Source organism: Sorex fumeus, unplaced genomic scaffold, assembly GCF_029834395.1.
Source record: "Sorex fumeus unplaced genomic scaffold, SorFum_2.1 ptg000128l, whole genome shotgun sequence".
Taxonomy (NCBI): domain Eukaryota; kingdom Metazoa; phylum Chordata; class Mammalia; order Eulipotyphla; family Soricidae; genus Sorex; species Sorex fumeus.
This window is the reverse complement of record NW_026606185.1, coordinates 39,428,574-39,451,898: the sequence shown is the minus strand read 5'-3', so window position 1 is coordinate 39,451,898 and position 23,325 is coordinate 39,428,574. Positions and strand designations below refer to the sequence as shown.

At 38.0% G+C, this 23,325-nt stretch overlaps 1 protein-coding gene and 1 pseudogene across 1 annotated transcript in view; one reads left to right on the top strand and one right to left on the bottom strand.

Annotated features, from left to right (window-relative positions):
- The window catches only part of KIAA1328 (KIAA1328 ortholog), a 347,137-nt gene that overhangs the window by 297,985 nt on the left and 25,827 nt on the right, over nt 1-23,325 (bottom strand). The window contains exon 5 of the mRNA XM_056138132.1: nt 1,217-1,332. Within this exon, the coding sequence (XP_055994107.1) occupies nt 1,217-1,332 (116 nt within the window). The remainder of the gene's footprint in view (nt 1-1,216; nt 1,333-23,325) is intronic.
- LOC130045617 (uncharacterized) lies at nt 3,817-3,926 on the top strand (annotated as a pseudogene).

Below are 23,325 nucleotides of genomic sequence, written 5' to 3'. Positions count from 1 at the left end.
CCACTGGCCAAGCAACTGAAAACTTCGATAGACAAATGGGACTATCTTAAACTAAGAAGCTTCTGCACCTCAAAAGAAACAGTGACCAAAATATAAAGACAGTCTACAGAATGGGAAAGGATATTTGCCCAATACCCATCCAACAAGGGGTTGATATCAAGGACATACAAAGCACTGGTTGAACTTCGCAAGAAGAAAACATCCAACCCCATCAAAAAAATGGGGCGATGAAATGAACAGAAACTTTCTCAAAGAAGTAATGTGAATGGCAAAAAGGTACATGAGAAAATGCTCTACATCACTAATCATCAGGGAGAGGCAGATCAAAAATACAAGTAATTCTGCATACCCAGAATCTACCACAGAAATTTGCTCATTTTAACTAATTAAAGTAAAACTCTTTAAGTTAAAACACCAGTTTTTATTTTACTTTCTTTAGAAATATTAACCTATGCATCTACAGCCATGAATATGTATCCCAGCATGCATATACTACACACAGATACACACACACACACAAACACACACACACACACACACACACACACACCTTCTAGTTATGAACCCAGCAGTGTTCTTTTCAAGAGAATAGCTTTATTTTTTAGGCTATAGTATATATACCTATCAATTATAATAACAAAATAGAATGGATTTCTCCCCCTAATTAATATTTCAGAGTAGAATTTGTTAAAAGTGTGAAAATTTTAGTTAGAAAGAATTCAGATAGTAGTGCCAGGGTAGTATCTGAGATAATTCAGAGGGGCATATGGTATACCTTATACACCATTATCAGACTGAGTACTAAACCTTCAGCTCCCTAGCACCTACCCCAGTCAGGCCTGGAGTGCATGCACCCCTAAACACTGCTAGGAAGGCACTTACTTAAAAAAATACAAAGAGTTTTCAGCTGAACTAAAGTAGTAGAACAGAGTTTAATAAAGTTCCAACACTATATCATTAAAGCTCAAATTTCTGTCTTTTTTAGTTGACAAATATAGGATCTGCAGTATAATAGCAGCAGAACAGCTGGGTGGCTGTATCAAGCACAAAGGAAGCAATAGCACATGCTGTTTCATGTTGTTTTGATTGCCTACAAAATGGAAGCCCATGCAGATTTATTCCGTTATAAATTAGAAAAATTATTTCTCTGAAGTTTACATCTCAGAGTAAAACTTTCTGTATGTTACAAAAGAGGACTTTTTTTTAAAAAGGATATCTTCCCTTTCTTTGATGATCAGTTCATTCTGTTCTTCCAACTGCCTTATCTTCTTCTCAAATGATTCCTGTTCAGCTTTGAGTCGTTCTTCTGTCACTTCCTTTTCCTCACTCACTCTGAAAGAAGCACAAAAAAAATGGCAAAGAAAATATCTATTAAAATAAAGTAAAAAGTATAATGACTTCAGGAAACTGTTCTATTTTTGGCTTTGTATTTGGAGTCATACTCAGTGGTGTTCAGGGCTTATTCCATCTCTGTAATCAGAGATCACTCCTGGCTGGGCACAGGGGAGCATATAAGTGCCTGGGATCAAAACCAAGTCAGCTGCATGAAAGGCAAATACCCTAACCACTGTATTAACTCTTCGGCTCTCTGTTTTATTTTAAACCAACACTTCTTAAGACATCTTTCTAATAGCACATGCACATGATTTTATATCAACAATGCTTCTCATCACCAGAAATACCTTAAGCATGGAAATAGGTAGCTTCTCAATTGTAATCCAGGTAAGAAAAAGAAATTTTTTCAGTGGGATAGCTTTTTTATTTTGTTTTGTCTTGGGGCCACACAGGCTGGGCTCAGGGTTTACTTTTGGCTCTGCCCACAAGGATCACTCCTGCCAGTGCCTGAGGAATCATATGGGGTGCCAGGATTGAGCCCAGGTTTGCCATGTCCAAGGGTAATGCCCTACCTGCTGTACTATAGCTCCAGCTACCGAGAGAGCGGTGTTATGCATGATCATTTTATATATCTCATCTGTTTCATTAAATGTAAGCAATTTTACTCCTTTTTTTGCTACTCATGTCCTGCATTCTTGTAATCATATAATTAAGTAGACCAGAATACAAATATGGCATTAACACAATAAGAGTTTTCATTACATTTATTTTTAGACCCCCCCAAAAGTTTCTGAAGTTGTAAATATCTTTAATGTTCAACTCATTTCTACTAAAAAGATTAGCTTATCTTTAATGTTAAACTCTGGAGAGTATTGCAACCCATTTCTATTAAAAAGAATGATTTCTGAAGAGAAAAAATAATCTCAAAAATGATTTCTGACCAAATAAAGATCCTCAAAAATAAATGCAAATAATATCACAACTTAAAATGACAGCCTCTTATGTAAGTTTTAGGGACAAACTCAATGGAGCTCAGGAAACCTTAAGTGGTGCTTGGTATCACACTGGAATCAAAGAAGTGTGAGGCAAGTGTCTTACTCCATCTCTGACTATCTTTCTCACTGTCCCCAATAACACTTACTTTAATGTTAGGTGTTAGTCTGTGAACAAAAGAGTTATCTCTGAATTTCTGTTACTGGTACTTCTTTATCTAAAGAGGTCACAACACATCATTCTACAAGATCAGTTACCTTGTAAGTGAAATCCACAGGAAATCCAAAATTTTTTTTTTTTTTGCTTTTTGGGCCACACCCAACGATGCTCAGGGGTTACTTACTCCTGGCTCTGCTCTCAGGAACCACACCTGGTGGTGCTTGGGGGACTATATGGGATGCCGGGGATCAAACCCAGGTTGGCCATGTACAAGGCAAAAATGCCCTATCCGCTGTACTACCTCTTTGGCCCCAAAATCCAAAATTTGTTGAGCTCCTAAATTTACTTTCCCACAGTCCTCAATTCTAAATAATATGAACTTACAGTCTTTCTTTTGCTGCTAGCATGGATGGAGATGTTAAAATCAACACAATTAAAGAATAAGTAGTAGAACCGTTAATTCTCAAGAGTTGATTATACACTGTCTTTGAAATAATTTAAGTGAAAGTGCACGGCATACTTGTTCAAAAATGAATATATTTCTTCTTGCTCATCATGACAGTCATATCAACCCGTCATATTCATCAAACTGTCAGGTTTATGAATAAATGAATAAATGAAGGGTCTTCTAAAAGGATAATCTCTAAAACTGATAGAATTATAAGAAACCCAGGAAAATGAACAAAGAATAAAATATGTATATATTAAGAGACAGTCTGAGATGTATTATCCTGCTTTCTTTATTGCCATCTCTTTATAATACCTTCTTTTTTCTTCTTGTTACTCAATCAGGGGCTGGAGCACAGCAGGTAGGGCGCTTGCCTTGCAAGCCGCTGGCCCGGCACAGCCGGGTTCAATTCCTCGCCCCTCTCAGAGAGCCTGGCCAGCTACTGAGAGTATTTCACCCGCAAGGCAAAGCCTGGCAAGTCACCCGTGACGTATTCAATATGCCAAACACAATAACAAGTCTCACAATGGAGACGTTACTGGGCCCACTAGAGAAATCGATGAACAACAGGAGGACAGTGCTACAGTGCTACTCAATCAGACTTGTACTAATACCTTTCACAGCAATTCCTCGCAGCCTCTACATTTTTTTTTAAATTATCAGTAACTTGAGCAATTATTTACACTAATTGTTCAGCTTCAGATTGTCAGCTTCTGAAATATTTGCCAAGAACATTTTCCAGAATAAGTCACCCGTCTCCCAATTGTAAATCAGAAGGCCTTGCATAGCTGCTGATGTTTGCAAAGTCTGCTTTTATTAGTTATCACTATTCAACACATTTTTTTAAAAAATGGTGAGATCATTTAAAAAGTGACCAAAAGATCACTTCTCAGCCTTTTTGCTAAGATCAAGTGCAGTATCTGTTCTTATCAGTTAAAACTGATCTTTTCAACTCAAGTTCTATAATTCAGCTCAAGTTCTATAATTCTTTTAACTCAAGTTCTGTAATTTACTTCACTATACCACAGATATTATGATACTGCATGTACATACTTTATATTACACAAATAAGAAGTTATCAAATATTTAGTCAAGGTAAAGTTATAATAGTATTTTCTTTGCAATAGCTATTGTCCTATAATGCCTAAAATAAATGTAGATGATAAGATAAATATAACAGATGCAAAATATAAAGCTTAGGAATGCAGCTCACTGGTACAGCACTTCCCTTGCATAGGTGAGGCCCTGGACTCATACTCTGGCACTATACATACACACTCTTAAACAAAATTAAAATTGTTTCTAAAAAGATACAAAATTTAGCTTGAGGATTGATAGTGCAAAATGTTTGAAGTGATAAATTTAGGGGTTTTCATAAAATAAATACTATTATGTATCTTGAGAAAATAAAAGCTATTTCATTTTTTAGTTATATATGAATTATATAACTAAAACCCTTTATGTTTTGATAGCTAAATCTTAAGACAAAAAGGGAATCCACAAGTCCACAAGTAGATAAGGCAAAATTTATTTTCCTATGCTATGCCCATTAAAAGTATTTCTTGAATGCCAAATACAGGGGAAAAAAATCACAGTAACAAGGAAACTTAGAATGAATGTCAATGGTTTCAGTTACATTCATTTAAGTCATAAAATATAAGGAATAGTTACTTCAACAACTAACGCTTCAAATTCATACAATGACAAACTTACCTTAACATTAAATCCAAATACAGAGATAATTTCCAATCTAGCAGCTCAGAACATAGTTATTAACAGTTACACTCCCTTTGTTGTTGAACTTGAAAGAGATCCATGAAAATACCAGGCATAACTCAAGATAAACCAAAATTTACAGTGATCTTACATTGTTCTATATAGAAAACAAAAACCATTCTTTTCAAAATTCAGTTTCTGGGGAATGTTTTAAAAATCTGTTGCTACATTATTCAAGCAATGTTTTGTAAAAAAATCTTTTCTTTATACTGCTATAATTAGACTACCCTTGAGCAATTATTATACTCTAGGAAGCTATAAAATTAACGAGCTATATTAGGCACAAAGGGCAACATTTCTTCTACAGGCATATCTAAAGCCATGCATGACTTCTTTGTGGCCTATTAGTTATAGCTAATATGAGCAAGTATATTAATGTAGCCATTAAATGCAGAAGCCCTTCATTAAAACCACCTTAAGATTTGATGTTCACTCTGAAATCTGTCTTCTTTTTAAATTTATGTTCCATATTATTTCCCAAAAGGCATATGCACAAGAAAATATCTGGTATCATGATTCATATTTTTCATCAAAACATTTCTTATGCCACAAAGTAATAATAATAATTTTAAAAAAGATCTAATCCTCTATCTCATTTAGTAAACAGCAACAAGTTAATTAACAAAATGAGAACCTAAAGACAGGAAAGAGAAATACTTAACTGATATGATGAAAAATAGTTAAAACTCTCAACGAGAGTCCCAGCATGGGCTTGTGAATTACACACAATGATAGCCTGTTGGTAAAGAAATCAGCATTGTCATTATTTAATGCTTCAGAATACTTCTTGAAAAATTCCTCAATGGGCTGGAGAGAAATCTGAGAAGGTGAGCAAGACTATGCATGTAGGCCAGTCAGGCTCCATCCCTGGCACTGAATGGTACCCCCCAGCACCCTGAATATCAGGCAGCAGAGTAGCTTCTAAGCACTGCCAGGAGCAGCCCAGTGAAACAAAACAAAACTAAACAAAACAAATCCTCACAGTGTTGAGGCTTGGTTCTGTGACATCTTTCCTTTGTTTTGTGACATCTTTCCTTGGATGTCACAAAACCGGATGCAGGAGCTTTCCATGCAGGGAACGCCCTTCACATGCCACAATCCCTAGAATTTCATGATCTTTCTATGTACTGATGGGGACACCTCTGAGCACCAAGCCATAGGATATTTCCAAAAAAGAATCCTCAAATTGTACTCCCCTATGACAATAAAATAGAACCCATAATCTCAGAGCTGGATAATTGGAACAAAACCTGTGCTGGAAGTACTGAATCTCTTTTATCTCATCTTTTGAAGTATTCCTACTAGTTCCAGTTAATGTTTCTATAAACAAAACTTTTACTGTATAAAGCTTTCTCAAATTCATCTAAATTTGTTAGTAAAACTTACATGTCCCCCAAATATTTTCTTCCTGACCTGAATGGATAATTTTACACTAATGTGAAAATTAAAGTCAAGCCAGGAAAATTTGTATTCCAAAAACTTTTCACGAATTACAGTGACCCAATAGCCAACATCAATTTCTTCCCACATGTCTACATTGCATTTGAGATTAGATATACTAGTTGCATTTTATGTCATGGGCTTTGTGGGTAAGATTTGGAGAAGGAAGAAACAGATCTCACAGCTATCTAACAAATATAAATGTAGATATTGTTTTTAAGTAAAAAAATGCATGGTGTAAAAGAAGGCTTTTATAAGCAAATATTTAAGTGAAGTCATATCCATGCTTTCTAAAATCTTAACATTTGGTGATTTTTAAAATAGCGTCCAAAGAAACTAAAGAACACAAGTATTTTAAAAAGTCTTTCATAAAAATCTGTCAAAAGAGCCCTAAAAACTACAGATAAAATATCTCCAACAAAACTACAGCAAGCAGAGTTCAGGAACATAAAAAAGGTGTTACATACCATGAGCAATTGGAATTTGTCCCAGGAATAAAAAGTTAATTCAACAAGGACTGGGGTGGGAGGAAGGGGCAGAGAGAGAGAGAGAGAGAGAGAGAGAGAGAGAGAGAGAGAGAGAGAGAGAGAGAGAGAACAGCAGGTAGGGCATGTGCCTTGCACTTAGCTGAATCAGGTTCAATCCTTCACACCCTATAGGTCCCTTGAGCACCATTAGAAGTGATCCATGAGCACAGAGCCAGGAGTAAACACTGAGCATCACTTGGCATGGCCCAGATGTTTTAAAAACATGTTGATTCACAGCCCACAAATCAAATAATATTGTAAACTGTATTAGTAAAATAAAGAACAAAAAGTCACATGATCATCTAAACCACTGTTCCCTAAAATGAATGATACTGCCCCTTGGGAGGTACTGACCAATGCAGGGGGCTGGGAGTGGGGAGTGGTAGGAGGCTCAGGTGTAACTGGACAGAGTGTTTCATTTTTGTATATTTAGATTGTTTAGAATGTTCTAAAATTGGGAAGCTGAATGCCCAGTTTATAAACTTACTTAAAAAAAATTAAACTGTGTACTATATTCTTAGGAAGGAATGACTATCTTTCCCTTAAAGAAAAGTCTAAGTCTAAGGGAAATAAATTTAAGGGTGGAAATGTGATTACCTCCATGCTAAGTAATTAAGATATCAAAAAGTCAAAAATAACATGAGGAAAAATTAGATACACAGTAAAGTGATGAAAAGAACCCTAAAACTGAAATGTTTCCCTAGGGAAAAAGTGTAAGAGATAGTATAATATGTAATACTTGAAGCCATGGGTTAACTGATTATTTAAATTCATGTCAAATGGATACCTCAGGACATTCTAGTATCCACTGGTCACGTCTTTCACTCCTTTCATGAAGTAGTAATAACCACAAATTTTATGAATTAGTGATAAACATAATACTGACAAGGACACTGTGGGAAAAAATTTATAGTCTAACCAATAAACACAGCTGAGTCTTTTAAAATGATTAGCTAAGTAATACAGACACAAAAAGACACTTCATCTACGTTAGATATACACCAAGAAAGTCAGATTTGTTCAGAAACAAAATTAACGGATGCAATTCACCATGTGTAAAAAAATAAACTGAGAGCCAGAGCCATAGTACAGCGGGTGGGGCATTTGCCTTGCACATGGTTGACCCGGGTTCAATCCCCAGCATCCGATATGGTTCCCCAAGCACAGCCAAGAGTAATTGCTGAGTGCAGAGGCAGGAGTAACCCCTGAGCATCACTGTGTGTGACACAAAAAGCACACACATGCACACACACACACACACAAACTGAAGGAGAAATCTTTTTAATCATATATAAATCAAGGAAAGACATGTAAAAATTTAGCCTATTCATGATTAATAAGACAATGAGTTGTCTTGAATTATTTGCTTGGTGGGTTCCTAATATAACTGTTTCTTGGCCCAATTCAAAGGTTTTTGCAAATGTTGTTGTTTATTGATTTATCATTAGTTTGAAGCATTACAGGATTTTCAATGTGCAAGATTCACCTCACCCACCACGAATGGTCCAGTGCACCATCCTTGGAGGTGTCAGAGTTCAAATTCAATCTCTAACATCACCTTACATTTTTTTTTGAGTGCAATCCCAGTAGCCCTGTCATTTGAATCCCTGGAACAACAAAGATATGATTTCCTACAAACCAAAATTAAAAGTGTTCAAGCACCACAATCAACTATGCAACCACCAGCAAGCACTATAGGCAAGTGTGTGCGTGGTACAACCAAGTGTGTATGACCCCCTGGCAACCGTAACAAAAACAAAAAGGGAAGGGAAAAGGCAAAAATAAAAGACCCTCTACCTGCTCCTCCCACCTACACCTTCCCCTCTAGTCACTAAAGTCTGTACCAAGTCTAGGTCTTGGTCTATTTTTTGCCACTGCATTAACTTTAGTTATCCTTATTTTCTATCTAAGCAAAACTATGCAGAAGATGTCTTTTACTCCCTTATTTCAATTAACATAATCAAATTAACAAATCGACAAAAACATTATCTGTTTTGTCTCAAATGACACAATATTATCCTATTTTTTTCTTCCTTTTTTGGGGGGTTGGGGGGTTGGGGGCCAGACTCAGCAATGCTCATGGATTGCTTCTGGTTCTGCATTCAGGGATCACTCCTGATAGGCTTTGAGGACTATATGCAATTCTGGGGATTGAACTCAGGTTGGCAGCATGCAAGGCAAATGCTGCATGATCTCTTCCAGCCCCATAATTTTATCTTTTTTTAATGGCAAAAAAATGTATTCCATCGAGAATATATAATATAGCTTCTTTAGTCACTATTCTTTTAACATTAATACCACAGTTCCATGAATTATACTATCATTCATTTTGTTAAAACTGGTCTAGCTTTAACAGCTGAGAAGAAATGTTTGAAAAAATATACCATTAAAAGATAATCTGATGCATACTACAATCTACAGAGTTGAAAAAGAAGTGGTCAGGGACTCCCCACGAAGAGCTCTACATAAGAGAGAGACTTCCAAAGAGATAAAATCAAAGCAATAACATTATTTCCTTGAGTGTAGCTTACTTATAAAAGTTCAGGTGTTTCTGACTAGCTAAGCTATGTTTTGTTTGGGGAGCACACCTGGATCTTGTGCTCAGGCGCCACATCTGGTAGGTCTTGAGGTACCTATATGCAGTGCTGACATTCAAAGCAGGGTCATAGCAGTTGCATGCCAGTACTTTAACCTTTGCACTATCTCTCTGCCCCTTAAGTTATGGAGGGGGGATTAGGGAGGGAGGGAGGGAGGAAGGGAAAGAAAGAGAGAGAGACAGAGACAGAGAGAGACAGAGAAACAGAGAGAGATCATGTTGTACCTGGCTGTACTCAGGACTTCCTCCTGGCTCTGCACTGAGGAATCATTCCTGAAAGGGCTATAACCAAGTGTGGGGACCACATGCAGTGCCAAGGATCAAACCAGTTTGTTCAGGAAAAGCAAACATCTTACCCTCTACTATCTCTCTGATCCTAAGTTATGATTTTTAAAACTATTTTAAATTTACTGGAGTAACAATGGTTTTAGAGAAGTGGAAATATAGATGCATTTTAGGGGCTTACAGTGATACAATGCCATACTCACCAAAGTGTCAATAACCCTCTGCCACTGCAAGACTCTTCCCTTCTACTCAAGTCTCCTTAGGTAAATTCAGTTCTGCTCTTAGGAGTCTAAAGGATTTGTTTTCAGTGAACACTGCCTATTTCCTTTTTTTTTTTTTCATATACTACCTATTTGTGTCTCGGAGAGCCCAGCAAGCTTCCGAGAGTATCTCACCCACACGGCAAAGCCTGGCAAGCTACCTGTGATGTATTTGATATGCCAAACACAGTAACAAGTCTCACCATGTTACTGGGCCCACTCGAGCAAAATTGATGAACAACGGTAGGATAGTGTCAGTGACAGTGACCTATTTGTGAGAACACCCAGTATTTGTCTCTCCTTCTGACTGAGCATGACACCCTGAAGTTTTATTCATATTATAGCAAAATTCAAGACTTCATTTTCTCTCATAGTCAAGCAGTACTCCATTGTGATTATAAGCACAACTTATTTATTCATTAATCTGTTGCTGGACTTGATTTTTTTCAGATCTAGGCTATGGTAAACAATGCTGCAAAAAACATTCTGAGGTAGAACAGGGGGTGTCAGCAGGTTTTAATAATAGCTTTAATATTTGCATAATTGCAAGTACATGAAAATTATGGGGAAATATATAAGGTGAACAAAGATGAGATTTCTAGTCTGCACAAGAACAAAAATAAAGCACCACTCAATATCAAAATTTCTTTTGTTGTGTTGGATTAATCAATTAATTTTAAAACCACCAGATAAAAAATTGGCACAACATATTATCACAAAAAAATAAGATCACTTGGAAAAAAGATCATAACAATCAAAATTGAAAATATGATGAGGAAAAATACTGCTAGTTATAAAGAATTAACTTATGAATACTTAATTCTCAAATGTGGCATTTCATGGCAAACTTCCAACTTTGAGGCAACAACCTAAAAGATTAAGCACTGGGGCTGGAGCAATAGTACAGCGGGTAGGGCATTTGTTTGCACACAGCCAACCCGGGTTCAATTCCCAGCATCCCATATGGTCCCCCAAGCACTGCCAGGAGTAATTCCTGAGTGCAAAGCCAAGTGTAACTCCTAGGCATCGCTGGGTGGGACCCAAAAAAGAAAAAAAAAAGATTAAGCATTAAAAAATTTGTTAAGCTCTGTTCTGTACTCTTCCTTTTGCTCAATGACTCTCTAGAATCTAGGTTGAAAAGTTAAAGAGACTTGAATCCATTAGCATGAGAGGCATATTAAAAACAAAAACAAAAAATCCCAAACTGCAATGAGGTGCCAGAGAGATGGCTTAAGGATTGAGATGCATGCCCTGCATATGGAGGCCCTGGACACATAGAACCACACGGTCCAAGAACAGCTACTATGAACCCTCCAACATATAAAATTTTATGAGTGTAACAAACACATATCAGAACCCACGAATTAAAAAGTAAAAGTTGTACAGAAAAAAAGAAAATATTTATTAAATGCTACATCTGTGGATTTTCAACTTTTTCATAGCCAAAATGTGGCCTTGCCATAATTCTGAAAACTAGCATAGTCCTAAGAGATTACTGCATTCCTGTGTCACTGTGCACATTTCCAGAGGCCATGCATAAGAAAAATGCTATGGGAGAACTAACCTGTTTCAGGAAGTAGAGATGAGCTACCCAGAACCAAGAAGACTGTTGAGTGAACTCACCCAAAAAATAATCATAGAATGTATATCTTAGACTAGACCTCCTGAAAATGAATTCTGGTTTGCCAGTGTCAAATTACCATTAGAGTTCAGAGAATATCTTTCTATTTATAACAAGTTATAATATCTCTTATCTTTTTGGAGTCAGGGAGGGAGCTCAAAGGGCTAGCATGCATGCTTTTATGTAGAAAGCCTGGGTTAGATCTCTGACACTGCATGGTCTTCCAAGCACTGATAATAGTGATGTTTGGCAGGAGTTGGGGGGAGCCCCAAAACAAACAAAAATTTCCTTATCTCTTCTTAAAATTTACCTTATAATCCATGATTAAAAATATATATCCCCCAAAATTCACAAGTGGAAAAAAACTCATTAAAAAAAATAAAGTCTAATTCTCATGTTGTACTACAATATCATTTAATCATGACAAGAAAGTCACAATTGGTTTTTAAAAAGACCGGAATAAATATAAAAGAATCATGATCTACTCATTTTACAATGTGGAACTAATGATACTACGTTTTCTATTTCTCTTCTGATAAATGTCAAGTAGGAACAGCAAAATGTCCTCTGGGAAAAATCAGAGTATCTGAGCCTAAAAACGAACCCTATCCTCAAATGAATTAATACACACCAATTCACTGGGGAAGCATGCATTATATGACAATAGAGAAGTAGGATGTAAAATATAAAATAGCTGCTTTTTCTAAAGGTTGCTTGGAATATGGCTCAAATACATCAAAAGCTGCAATTGTGGCCAAGATCATAGTAAGGCTTTTTTCTCTTTTAAGACTAAGTTATAGAAGTTTGTTCACCAGGCTGTGATACTCCTCTTGATAACCCTCTGTGGGAAAAAAAGTGCATATGTTAAGGACTGACACCATTTTTCAGCACAAATTACAATATTCTGCAAAGTCACTCATTTTTCAAGTTCCCATAAATGACACCACATTTTCCCATTTTTGTAAACAATTCATTAATTTTGCTGTAAAAGACTTCCTAAGGTCACTTAATTCAGCAGTCTTGAACAAGAATAAAATCTCTGTATCCTAGTACCATCAAGAAAGATTAATCAATATTCCCCATATCCTTCTGCAAAAAAAAAGCAATGTCAGATACCTAAGAAAAGCCCCATCTTACTTGAAACATATATCAAGTCATCTCTTAACACTTTCCTACAAACTAAGCAACTCATAATGCTCCTAATCTATCTTTGGGATAGCTATTATTGATTAGCCTGCATATTTTTTTTCTTTTTTTCTTTTTCAAAGCCACACCTGGCAGTAGTCACGACTTACTCATGGCTCTGTGCTCAGGGAACACTCCTCAGGGGATCATATGTGATGCTAGGGATTGAAACTAGGTCAGCCAAGTGCAAGGCAAGCCCACTGGACTATCACTCTGCCATTCGTATCTAATTTCCAATGAACAGGTTCATAAACTAAGAGAACTTCTTTTAAAACCAGTAATATTTAATAATATTCTATTAATGTATCTTTCATTATTCTCCATTTATCCAAAAGTCTATTAGCTTTTAAAAACTCATATATAAGGTAAGTGAAGCAGAACACAAAAACATCACTTTAGTAGTATTTTATATCTGATGAATTGGAAAGTATTTATAATTGTAACATAATGTGTTTATTCATGAAAAAGTACATACATATAAATATCCTTTACTCAAGGAGAGTAAATTAACTTTCATCTTCTAAAATGGAAGTTGCGGTGGCAAACTATAATAGGGAATTAAAGTTCCCACTGCAGTCCTTATAGGGTAAGGACTCTGCAATAAAGGAACAGCAGCAGAGGTGGACAATTTGTTACATACAGGTTACTGAAAACAAACATAATAAGAAAAGTGGAAACCAAGTTGATCATGCAGTCAAGAGCTATACTTTTAGGGCTAGGATAGCCTGCTGCCCAGACCCAAGCATTGCTAAGGGCAGCCCTGGTGTTACAAGCATTTCTAGTCCTGAGCCACACAGCATCACTGAGTCCAGCCACAGAACCAGCAGGCCAACGTGAGCATTGCTGGGACTGACTCAACAAACCAAGTACTGCTAGGGAGTACCCTGCCCAAAATTGGAGTTACAATTATAAACAGTTTTTCCCAAATACTCTTAAAACATTTAACCAAGATCACCTACAACTTTAGCCATAAAACAAACCCCACAATAATTCTAAAAACTGTTCTCTGAATATAAAGGAGACAAACTAGAAATCAGTAACTGAAAGATAAAAGTGTCAACATACCTGGAAATTATACAGTATACTTCTAAATAATCCATAGTAAAGAAGTTTCAAAGAAAAAATTGAAATACTTAATGAAAATTAAAATAAATATGAGAATGCATTTAAAATTAAGAGATGAGAGGGATATATACAGCACTGTGCTTACATTAAAAGAGGTATGGTCTCTAAGTTCGTATTTAAATAACAAAAACAAAATAGAACAAAATAAATCCAAAGTAACAACAAAAAAAAGAAGGGCATAACAGAGATTAGGCAAAAATCAATGAAGCTGAAATTAGGAAAAATGGGGGGAAATCAATGTTTATAAAAAGTGGGTTCTTAGAAAAAAGTCAATAAAATCAATACATTAGCAAGACTAATAAAGATTTTTTTAAAAGGAAGCTAAAAATCGTATGTCACAAATGAAATCCTAGTCTGTAAAAGAGAATAATGAACAACTTTGTGTTCATGTTACAAGTTAGAATAGAATAATTCTCAAAACCCAAAGAGTTCTAAATCTCAAATAAGATTTGAGATTTCAAAAATTTCAATAAATCTTGTAGTCATCAAATAAATTGAGTTTATTGAATTGAAGCCTTTTGTAAATAAATTGAAGCCCTTTATAAATAAATCTTCAATGATTTCACCATATAATTTTATCAAAGAATTTAAAAATAGTTAACATCAATTTTAATAATTTTTTCAAGAAAACAATGCCATTATTAACATATTACAATAATTATACTGCATAGTATAATTATTATAATATTTATAATTCTCCTTCTCCACCCAGATCCCCCATTTTCCAGTAGCTTGACAGTCACAACCACAAACTGCCCCCGGGGCCATGTAATCCCATCAACAGTCAGGATCCAGAGACTATAAAAAAAAGCTCCCGAAAGAGACCTCTTATAGTCTAGCCCACTGATTTACCTAAAGCAGCACACATGTGTTTGGGTTTAACATACCTGCTTATATTCTCTTATATACATTCTCCATCCCTCTCGGAGAGTCCGGCAAGCTACCAAGAGTATCCCACCCACATGGCAGAGCCTGGCAAGCTCCCCGTGGCATATTCGATATGCCAAAAACAGTAACAACAATGGGTCTCATTCCTCTGACTCTGAAAGAGCCTCCAATAAGGCACTGTTGGGAAGGATGAGTAAGGAGAGGCTGCTAAAACCTCAGGACTGGGCAAATCGAGGTGTTAACTGGTGCCTGCTCGAGCAAACTGAACAACGGGATAACAGTGATACAGTGATACAGTGAATTTATATATTATGTAATATTGTAAGGCTAATATTACAATAACATAAAGAGATGGGTATTGAACATTCTATGACTGAACAACTTTATTGACCAACTTTGTAACTGTGTATCTCATGGTGATTGAATTTTTTTTAAGTTAAAAAAAATAAAGAACTGTGATTTGCAAACTTACTGATAGCTGAGTTTTAGGCATATAATATCTTGATACCAGTCCTACCCACCAGTGTCAACTTTCCTCCACTACTGTTCCCATATTCCCTCCCCATCCCAATCTCTATCCCTTCCCTGCCTGTCAATTTAACAGGCACATTACGAAGTTTCAGTGGTTGCAGCTTAGATTTTATGTTTTCAGTTTTGACATAAAAATTTTTATAAAAATAAAATAAGGGGCTAAAGTGATAGTACAGTGGGTAGGGTGTTTGCCTTCCATGCAGCCAACCTGGGTTTTATTCCCAGCATCCCATATGGTCCCCTGAGCAATGCCAGGAATAATTCCTGAGTGCAAAGCCAGGAGTAATCCCTGTGCATCGCCAGGTGTGACCCAAAAAAGCCAAAAATAAATAAATAAATAAAAATGATATAAAGTGTAAAATGATATAAAATAAAGTATAGCAATGTAAAAGCAATTATAATAAGCAAGATTAATTATAGAAAGCAAGGAAGGTTGAACATTCAAAGATCAACTAAAATGGTAATCTACCATCACTTGATCACGGGATTACTTGACATCCCATTACTCATGAATTTGCTCGAGCGGGCACCATGTCTCCATTCATCCCTGTCACATGCTAGTGTAGCCCAATGGCCTCTGCTCGCTTCAGGAACATGAAGAGCCTCAAACTGTTCATTCAGGGTCTTGACTAAGAAGTCTGATCATCTTGTAGGTGGGCGGCCACACGATCTTTTGATGTCCTGTGGAATCCAGTCGGTAACAGCTCTAGTCCAAGTGGTCATCTCCAAATCGCGTTACATGTCTAGCCCATTTGATTTTCGATGGGATTGGACCACCATCTCCTTCGTACAAAATTCTACTTCACTGAGCGGGAAGAAAGGGTTGCAAAGTTTAAGAAAAGAAGTCCCAGAACTACCACCAACTGCGAGCTCTCTGGCACTATTGTGGCAACATGGAAAGATGCCATCGTTGATGACATTGATGAAGAATATGATCGACTGATTCAGCGCCTCCATGATTGTGTGAGGAAGGCTGAGGGAGAGAAAGCCACAAAAAGACTCCTGTCTTCAAAAACTCTCAAGCTCATTCGCCAATGTGGGTGGGTGCGAGCCTCAGAAAACCACAAGCTAATGTCTGAGCTTGCAAAGCAGTGCAGAGAAGTGATAAAGGAAGACCTTAAAGAGAGAAGAGCAGGGGCTAGAGTGATAGCACAACAGGTAGAGCGTTTGCCTTGTGCGCTGCCGACCCGGGTTCAATTCCCAGCACCCCATATGGTCCCCTGAACACTGCCAGGAGTGATTCCTGAGTGCAAAGCCAGGAGTAACCCCTGAGCATCGCCAGGACAGATCCGAAAAACAACAACCAAAAAAAAAACAGAGAGAGAGAGAGAGAGAGAGAGAGAGAGAGACAGAGAAGCAGCAGTGCTGGCAGATGTGGCAGAAGCCAGGAAAAGTACTCGCAATGCCCGCCTGTCCTTCACCAACTACAAGACCAAGATGACTGCCCTCTGAAGTCCTGATAGATAGATCTATCACATCTTCCAGAAGGGCAATGGAGAAGATTATCCATGACTTCTACTCGAATCTCTTTGATAGCCACGTCCACCTGCCCACATACCAAATTTCACAGGATGAATATGTCATTTCCAATGTTCTCCCTTCCAAAATCTGACAAGCCATTTTGTCAGGAAAGAAGCAAACAGCACCCGGCCCAGACAAGGTCAGACCTGAATACCTAAAAAATCTGCCATCAGTAAACATCAATACACTGGCTCGGCTCTTCACATGCTACCTGTCTGAAGGTTCCGTCCCAATGGAAAACCAACAGAACTGTTCTACTGTACAAGTAGGGAGATATGCACAACATTGGCAACTATCGCCCAATCTGCCTGTTGTCTGTCATTTACAAGCTGTTCACTCGAGTCATCCTGAATAGGATTGGCAAAACACTAGATGAAGGACAACCATGCGAGTAAGCCGGGTTCCAAAAAGGATTCAGCACAATTGACCATACCCACACAGTAACCAAGCTCACTGAGGTTTCTCAGGAGTTCAAGATGCCACTCTGTCTAATGTTCATTGATTTAAAGAAGGCCTCTGATTCTGTTGAGACGGAAGCAGTTATTGAAGCCCTAGCCAAACAGGGTGCTCAAACTTAATACATCAGGATCCTCCGTGAGCTATATTATGGATTCACTACCAGGATCTCACCATTCTACAAGGAAGTGATCATCGACATCTAGAGAGGGATTCAGCAGGGTGATACCATTTCACCGAAACTCTTCAGTGCCACCCTCGAGAACGTCATGTGACAACTAGAATGGGAAGGAATGGGAGTGAAGATAGACCATTGGCAACTTCAACACCTCCACTTCGCTGATGACATTGTTCTAATAACACCAAACATTAGCCAAGTAGCACAAATGCTGGCCGACTTCGACCGTGAGTGTAGAAACGTCGGACTGTAGCTAAATCTCACGAAGACAATGTTCATGAGAAATCGACTTGTTCTTGATGCTTCATCCACTCTCAACAGAACAAACATCTCTGAATGCAGCAGTTATGTGTACCTAGGTTGAGAACTCAACATGACGAACGACCTTGCCCCTGAGTTGCACAGGAGGAAGAGAGCAACATGGAATGCCTTCAAGAGTGTCAAAGAAATAGCTAAGAGGATGAAGAACCTCTGACTCTGGGCACATCTCTTCGACTCCACCGTTCTCCCTACATTAACATATGCCTCAGAGACCTGGGCCCTACAAAAACAGGATGAGAATGCTATTCGGGTCTCCCAAAGAGGAATCAAAAGAGATATGCTTGGAGTATCACGCTTCACTCAAGTGAGAGAAGTAATCCAGAGTTCTGACCTCCATCAACAATCAAAAATCAGGGACACTGTCTCATTTTCCAAGGCATTGAAAAATCTACCATCAACAACTAAAGAAGAAAACGCATAGGATCATATTGATACACATAAAAATGACAAAATCTAGGGCTTTCTCCAGGCAAGCGCCCCAGGCATCCTCTATAACCCTGGGTCACCCACCAACCCTGAGCCTCTTCCTGTTCGTCCTCAACGCTGTGCCAGTCTTCTTCCCCTCCCAGCTGGTACCCCCACACACACCAGGTACCTGTGGGGGCGTGGCCTCTTCATAAGTGGGCATGGTCTAATTTTAGGCAGGCGGATACTCATGCAGCCGCAGGTACTTTAATCACGCCAAAAATTCTAGTGTAACATCTCAATCCCTATACCTCCACACCAACATGAAGAAATAACGCAAATCCCACCATGTGGGGAGGATGATGAAAAGAGTCCAGAAGTCTCAGTAGGTGCTACTCACCAAAAAGACCTCTCTGAGAAAGAATTCAGGTATGAAGTAATAAAGATGTTCAATGAACTCAATGAAACTGTCGGACAGATATCCAGTAACATGAGAGAAACAATCGAGAATATACAGGAAGAAATGAGAGAAGAAATTGGAAAGCTATGCACAGAAATGTCATGAATAAAAGATTCCGTAGATGAAATAAAAAAAACTCAGTCTGTGCCCTCAACAGTAGAATGGCCACAGCTGAAGACAGAATCAGTGAGTGGAAGATCAGCTGCACAAGCCAACAGACAACAAACAATAGCAAGAGACCTCAAAATAGCTCCAGAGTGAATCGGAGTCCTAGGAGATGATTCCAAGATGAACAACAGAATCACTGGAGTACCAGAAGCTCAGGGAAACAATCCTAATGAAAAAGCCATGGTTAAATAAATCATTGCTAAAAAATTCCCAGAGTTGGACAGTGAAGCCATTCAGATTCAAGGAGCCCAAAGGGTGCCAGCTAAAAGAGACCCTAACAAAAACACTCCAAGACATATCATAGTTAGAATGATTGATGCAACTAATAGAGACACAATACTGCAAGCAGCAAGGTCAAAGAAGGAAATCACATACAAAGGATCACCCCTTAGATTCACGGTAGACCTATCAGAGGAAACCCTCCAAGCCCGAAGGCAATGGCGGGATATAGTGAAAAAACTCACAGAAATGAATGCTTCACCAAGAATACTCTATCCAGCTAAATTCTCACTCAAACTCAAAGAAATGGTCCACTATTTTCTAGATAAACAGCAGCTCAGGAACTTCATAGACTCAAAACCAAACCTAAAAGAAGGGCTAAGGAGGCTACTATAAAACAAGACAAACCCTACACGCACAACAGACCTTACAGAAAGATGACACAAAACCCCATAACAACAATCTCTCTCAATGTTAACGGTCTAAATTAACCAATTAAGAGACACAGAGTGGCAAAATAGATTCAGAGACAGAACCCAGCATTCTGCTGACTACAAGAAACTCATCTTAACAGTCAGAGCAAACACAGACTCAAAGTGAAAGGATGGAAAACAATCCTGCAAGCAAACAGCTCCCTCAAAAAAGCTGGTATGGTGATACTAGTATCCGACAACATCAAATTCAGGTTGAAAAAGATTAGAAGGGACAGTGAAGGCCATTTTCTATTCATCAAGGGATATGTACGATAGGAAGAAATCACACTCTTAAATGTATAGGCACCTAACGAGGGAACAGCTAAATATTTAAAACAACTGCTAACAGATTTTAAGGAGGACATTGCTAGCAACACAACAGTAGCCAGAGACTTCAACATTGACTTATTACCTCTGGATAGATCAACAAGAACAAAACTCAGCAAGGAAACAGTGGCTTTGAAGGAAGAAATAGAAGAGAGAGGGCTTACCGACCTATACAGGGCTTTACACCCCAAAAAGAAAGAATAAAGATTCTTTTCCAGTGCACAAAGAATATTTTCCAAAATAGACCATGTGCCAGGACACAAAACATTACCTCAATAGAATCAGAAAGATAGAAAAAGTATCAACAATCTTTTCAGACCATGATGCACTGAAAATAGAAGTGAATCACACACAGACATGGAGAAGCAAATCAAACATCTGAAAATTAAACAACTCAATGTTGAACAATCAGTGGGTAAGGAAGGAAGTCAAGGATGAAATCAAAAGATACCTGGAAACAAATAAGAATGAAGACACAAGCTACCAGAACTTATGGGATGCAGCTAAAGCTGTGTTAAGGGGAAAATTTAGAGCTCTGCAAGCATTTCTCAGGAAGGAAGAAAGGGCCCACAAGAAAAACTTGACTTCACAGCTCAAGAGCTTAGAAAAGGATAAATAAAAGGAGCCCAAATCAGGCAGAAGGAAAGAGATCATAAAACTGAGAGCAGAAATCAACGACATGAAAATCAAAAAAACAATCTGAAAGATCAATGAAACCAAGAGCTGGTTCTTCAAGAAAATAAACAAACTACATAAACCACTACCAAGACTCGCACAGAGAGAGAGAGAGAGAGAGAGAGAGAGAGAAAGAGAACCCTAATGAACCGAATCAGATATGAGAAGGGGGATATCTCAACAGAAATCAAAGAAATTCAAAAGATCATCAGAGACTACTTTGAAAGTCTGTATGCCACGAAACAAGAGAACCTAGAAAAAAATTAATTCCTGAATTCCTATAATCTCCCAAGGCTGAATCAAGAAGATCTAGAGTACCTGAATAGACCTATTAACATCAAGGAAATTGAAACTAATCAGTCTTCCCAAAAACAAAAGCCCTGGTCCAGATGGATTCACTAGCGAATTTTTCCAAACATTTAAAGAGGACCTATTGCCAGTTCTTCTCAAGCTTTTCCAGGAAACTGAAGAAACAGAAACTCTCCCAAACAGTTTCTATGAAGCCTATATCTCTCTAATACCAAAAGGAAACAAAGACACCACAAGAAAAGAAAACTACAGGCCGATATTTCTGATGAACACGGATGCGAAGATTCTCAACAAAATATTAGCAAATAGAATTCAAGAACTCGGGCTGGAGAGATAGCACAGTGGGTAGGGCCTTTGCCTTGCACGCGGCCAACCTGGGTTCGATTCCCAGCATCCCATATGGTCCCCTGAGCACCGCCAGGAGTAACTCCTGAGTGCAGAGCCAGGAGTAACCCCTGTGCATCACCAGGTGTGACCCAAAAGGCAAAAAATAAATAAATAAACTTGGAATTTGTTGCTGTGTCCCTTCAATCTATTTAAAAAAAAAAGAGAATTCAACAACTCATCAAAAAGATCATACACCATGACCAAGTGGGGATGCAAGGATGGTTTAACATTCAGAAATCAATCAACATAACCCATCATATCAACAAAATAAAAGATAAAACATATGATCATATCAATAGATGCAGAGAAAGCATCTGACAAGATCAAGCACCCGTTTTTATGAGGAAAACGCTCACCAAAATAGGTATAGAGGGGACTTTCCTCAACATAGTTAAAGCCATCTACCACAAGCCTACAGCAAGCATCATCCTCAATGGGGAAAAACTGAGAGCCTTCCCTCTACGATCAGGAATGAGAAAAGGATGCCCAGTCTCTCCACTGCTGTTCAATATAGTACTGGAAGTACTTGCAGTAGTGGTTAGGCAAAGAAAAAGATATTAAGGGCATTCAGGTAGGAAAGGAAGAAATGGAAGAAATCAAGCTGTCACTAATCTCAGATGATATGATTCTATACTTAGAGAACCCTAAAACCTTTACCAAGAAACTCCTAGAAAAGACTCGTATAGTAAAGTTACAGGCTATAAAATCAATACCCAAAAGTTCATTACTTTCCTATATGCAAATAGTGAGAGAGAAGAAAGTGACATGAAAAAAACAATTCCATTCACAATTGTGCCCCAGAAAATCAAGTGCCTAGGAAGCAAAGGACCTGTAGTTTTGTAAAACTACAAAACGCTACTTCAGGAAATAAAAGAGGACACAAGAACATGGAAAGATATCCCCTTCTCAAGGATCAGGAGAATTAACACTGTCAAAATGGCAATACTTTCCAAAGCATTGTACAAATTCAATGTGATCACTATAATGATACCTATGACATTCTTCAAAGAAATGGAGCAAACACTCCTGAAATTCATACAGAACAATAAGTCCCCACGAATAGCTAAAGCAATTCTTGGGAAAAAGAAAATGGGAGGAATCAACCGCCCCAACTTCAAACTCTACTACAAAGCAGTAATAATTAAAACAGCATGGTATTGGAACAAAGGCAGAGCCACAGACCAATGGAACAGACCAACAGACCAATTGAATATACTGACGTCTCCCCCCAAACATATGATCATCTAATCTTTGATAAGGGAGCAAGAAATGTGAAGTGGAGCAAGGAAAGCCTCTTTAACAAATTGTGCTGGCAAAACTGGACAGCTACATGCAAAACAATGGGCTCAGATCTCTACCTAACACCATGTACAAAAGCAAGATTAAAATGGATTACAGACCCCAACATCAGACCGGAATCCAAAAGGTACACTGAAGAGAAGGTTGGCAAAACCCTCTAGGGCATTGAAGCTACATGTATCTTAAAAGATGCCATGCCACTGGCCAAGCAAGTGAAAAGAGAGATCGACAAACGGGACTATCTTAAACTAAGAAGCTTCTGCACCTCAAAAGAAAGAGTGACCAACATACAAAAACAGTCTATAGAATGGGAAAGGATATTTGCTCAATGCCCATCCAACAAGAGGTTGATATCAAGGATATACAAAGTACTGGTTGAACTCCACAAGAAGATAACATCCAACCCCATCAAAAAATAGGGTGACAAAACGAACAGAAACTTTCTCAAAGAAGAAATCCAAATGGCAAAAAGGCACATGAGAAAATGCTCTACATCATTAATCATCAGGGAGATGCATATTAAAACAACAATGACATATCATCTCACACCACAGAGACTAGCCCATATCCAAATGAACAAAAGCAACCAGTGTTGGCACGAATGTGACGAGAAAGGGACCCTCTTTCACTGCTGGTGGGAATGCCGACTGGTTCAGCCCTTTTGGAAAACAGTATGGATGATTCTCAAAAAATAAGAAATTCAGCTCCCATTTGACCCAGCAATACCACTCCTTGGAATATATCCCAGAGAGGCAAAAAGGTATAGTTTAAGTGACATCTGCACTTGTTTGTTCACTGCAGCACTCTTTACAATAGCCAGAGTATGGAAAAAACCTGAGTGCCCGAGAACAGATGACTGGTTAAAGAAACTTTGGTACATCTATACAATGGAGTACTATGTAGCTGTTAGAAAAGATGAAGTCATGAAATTTACATACAAGTGGTACTACATGGAAAG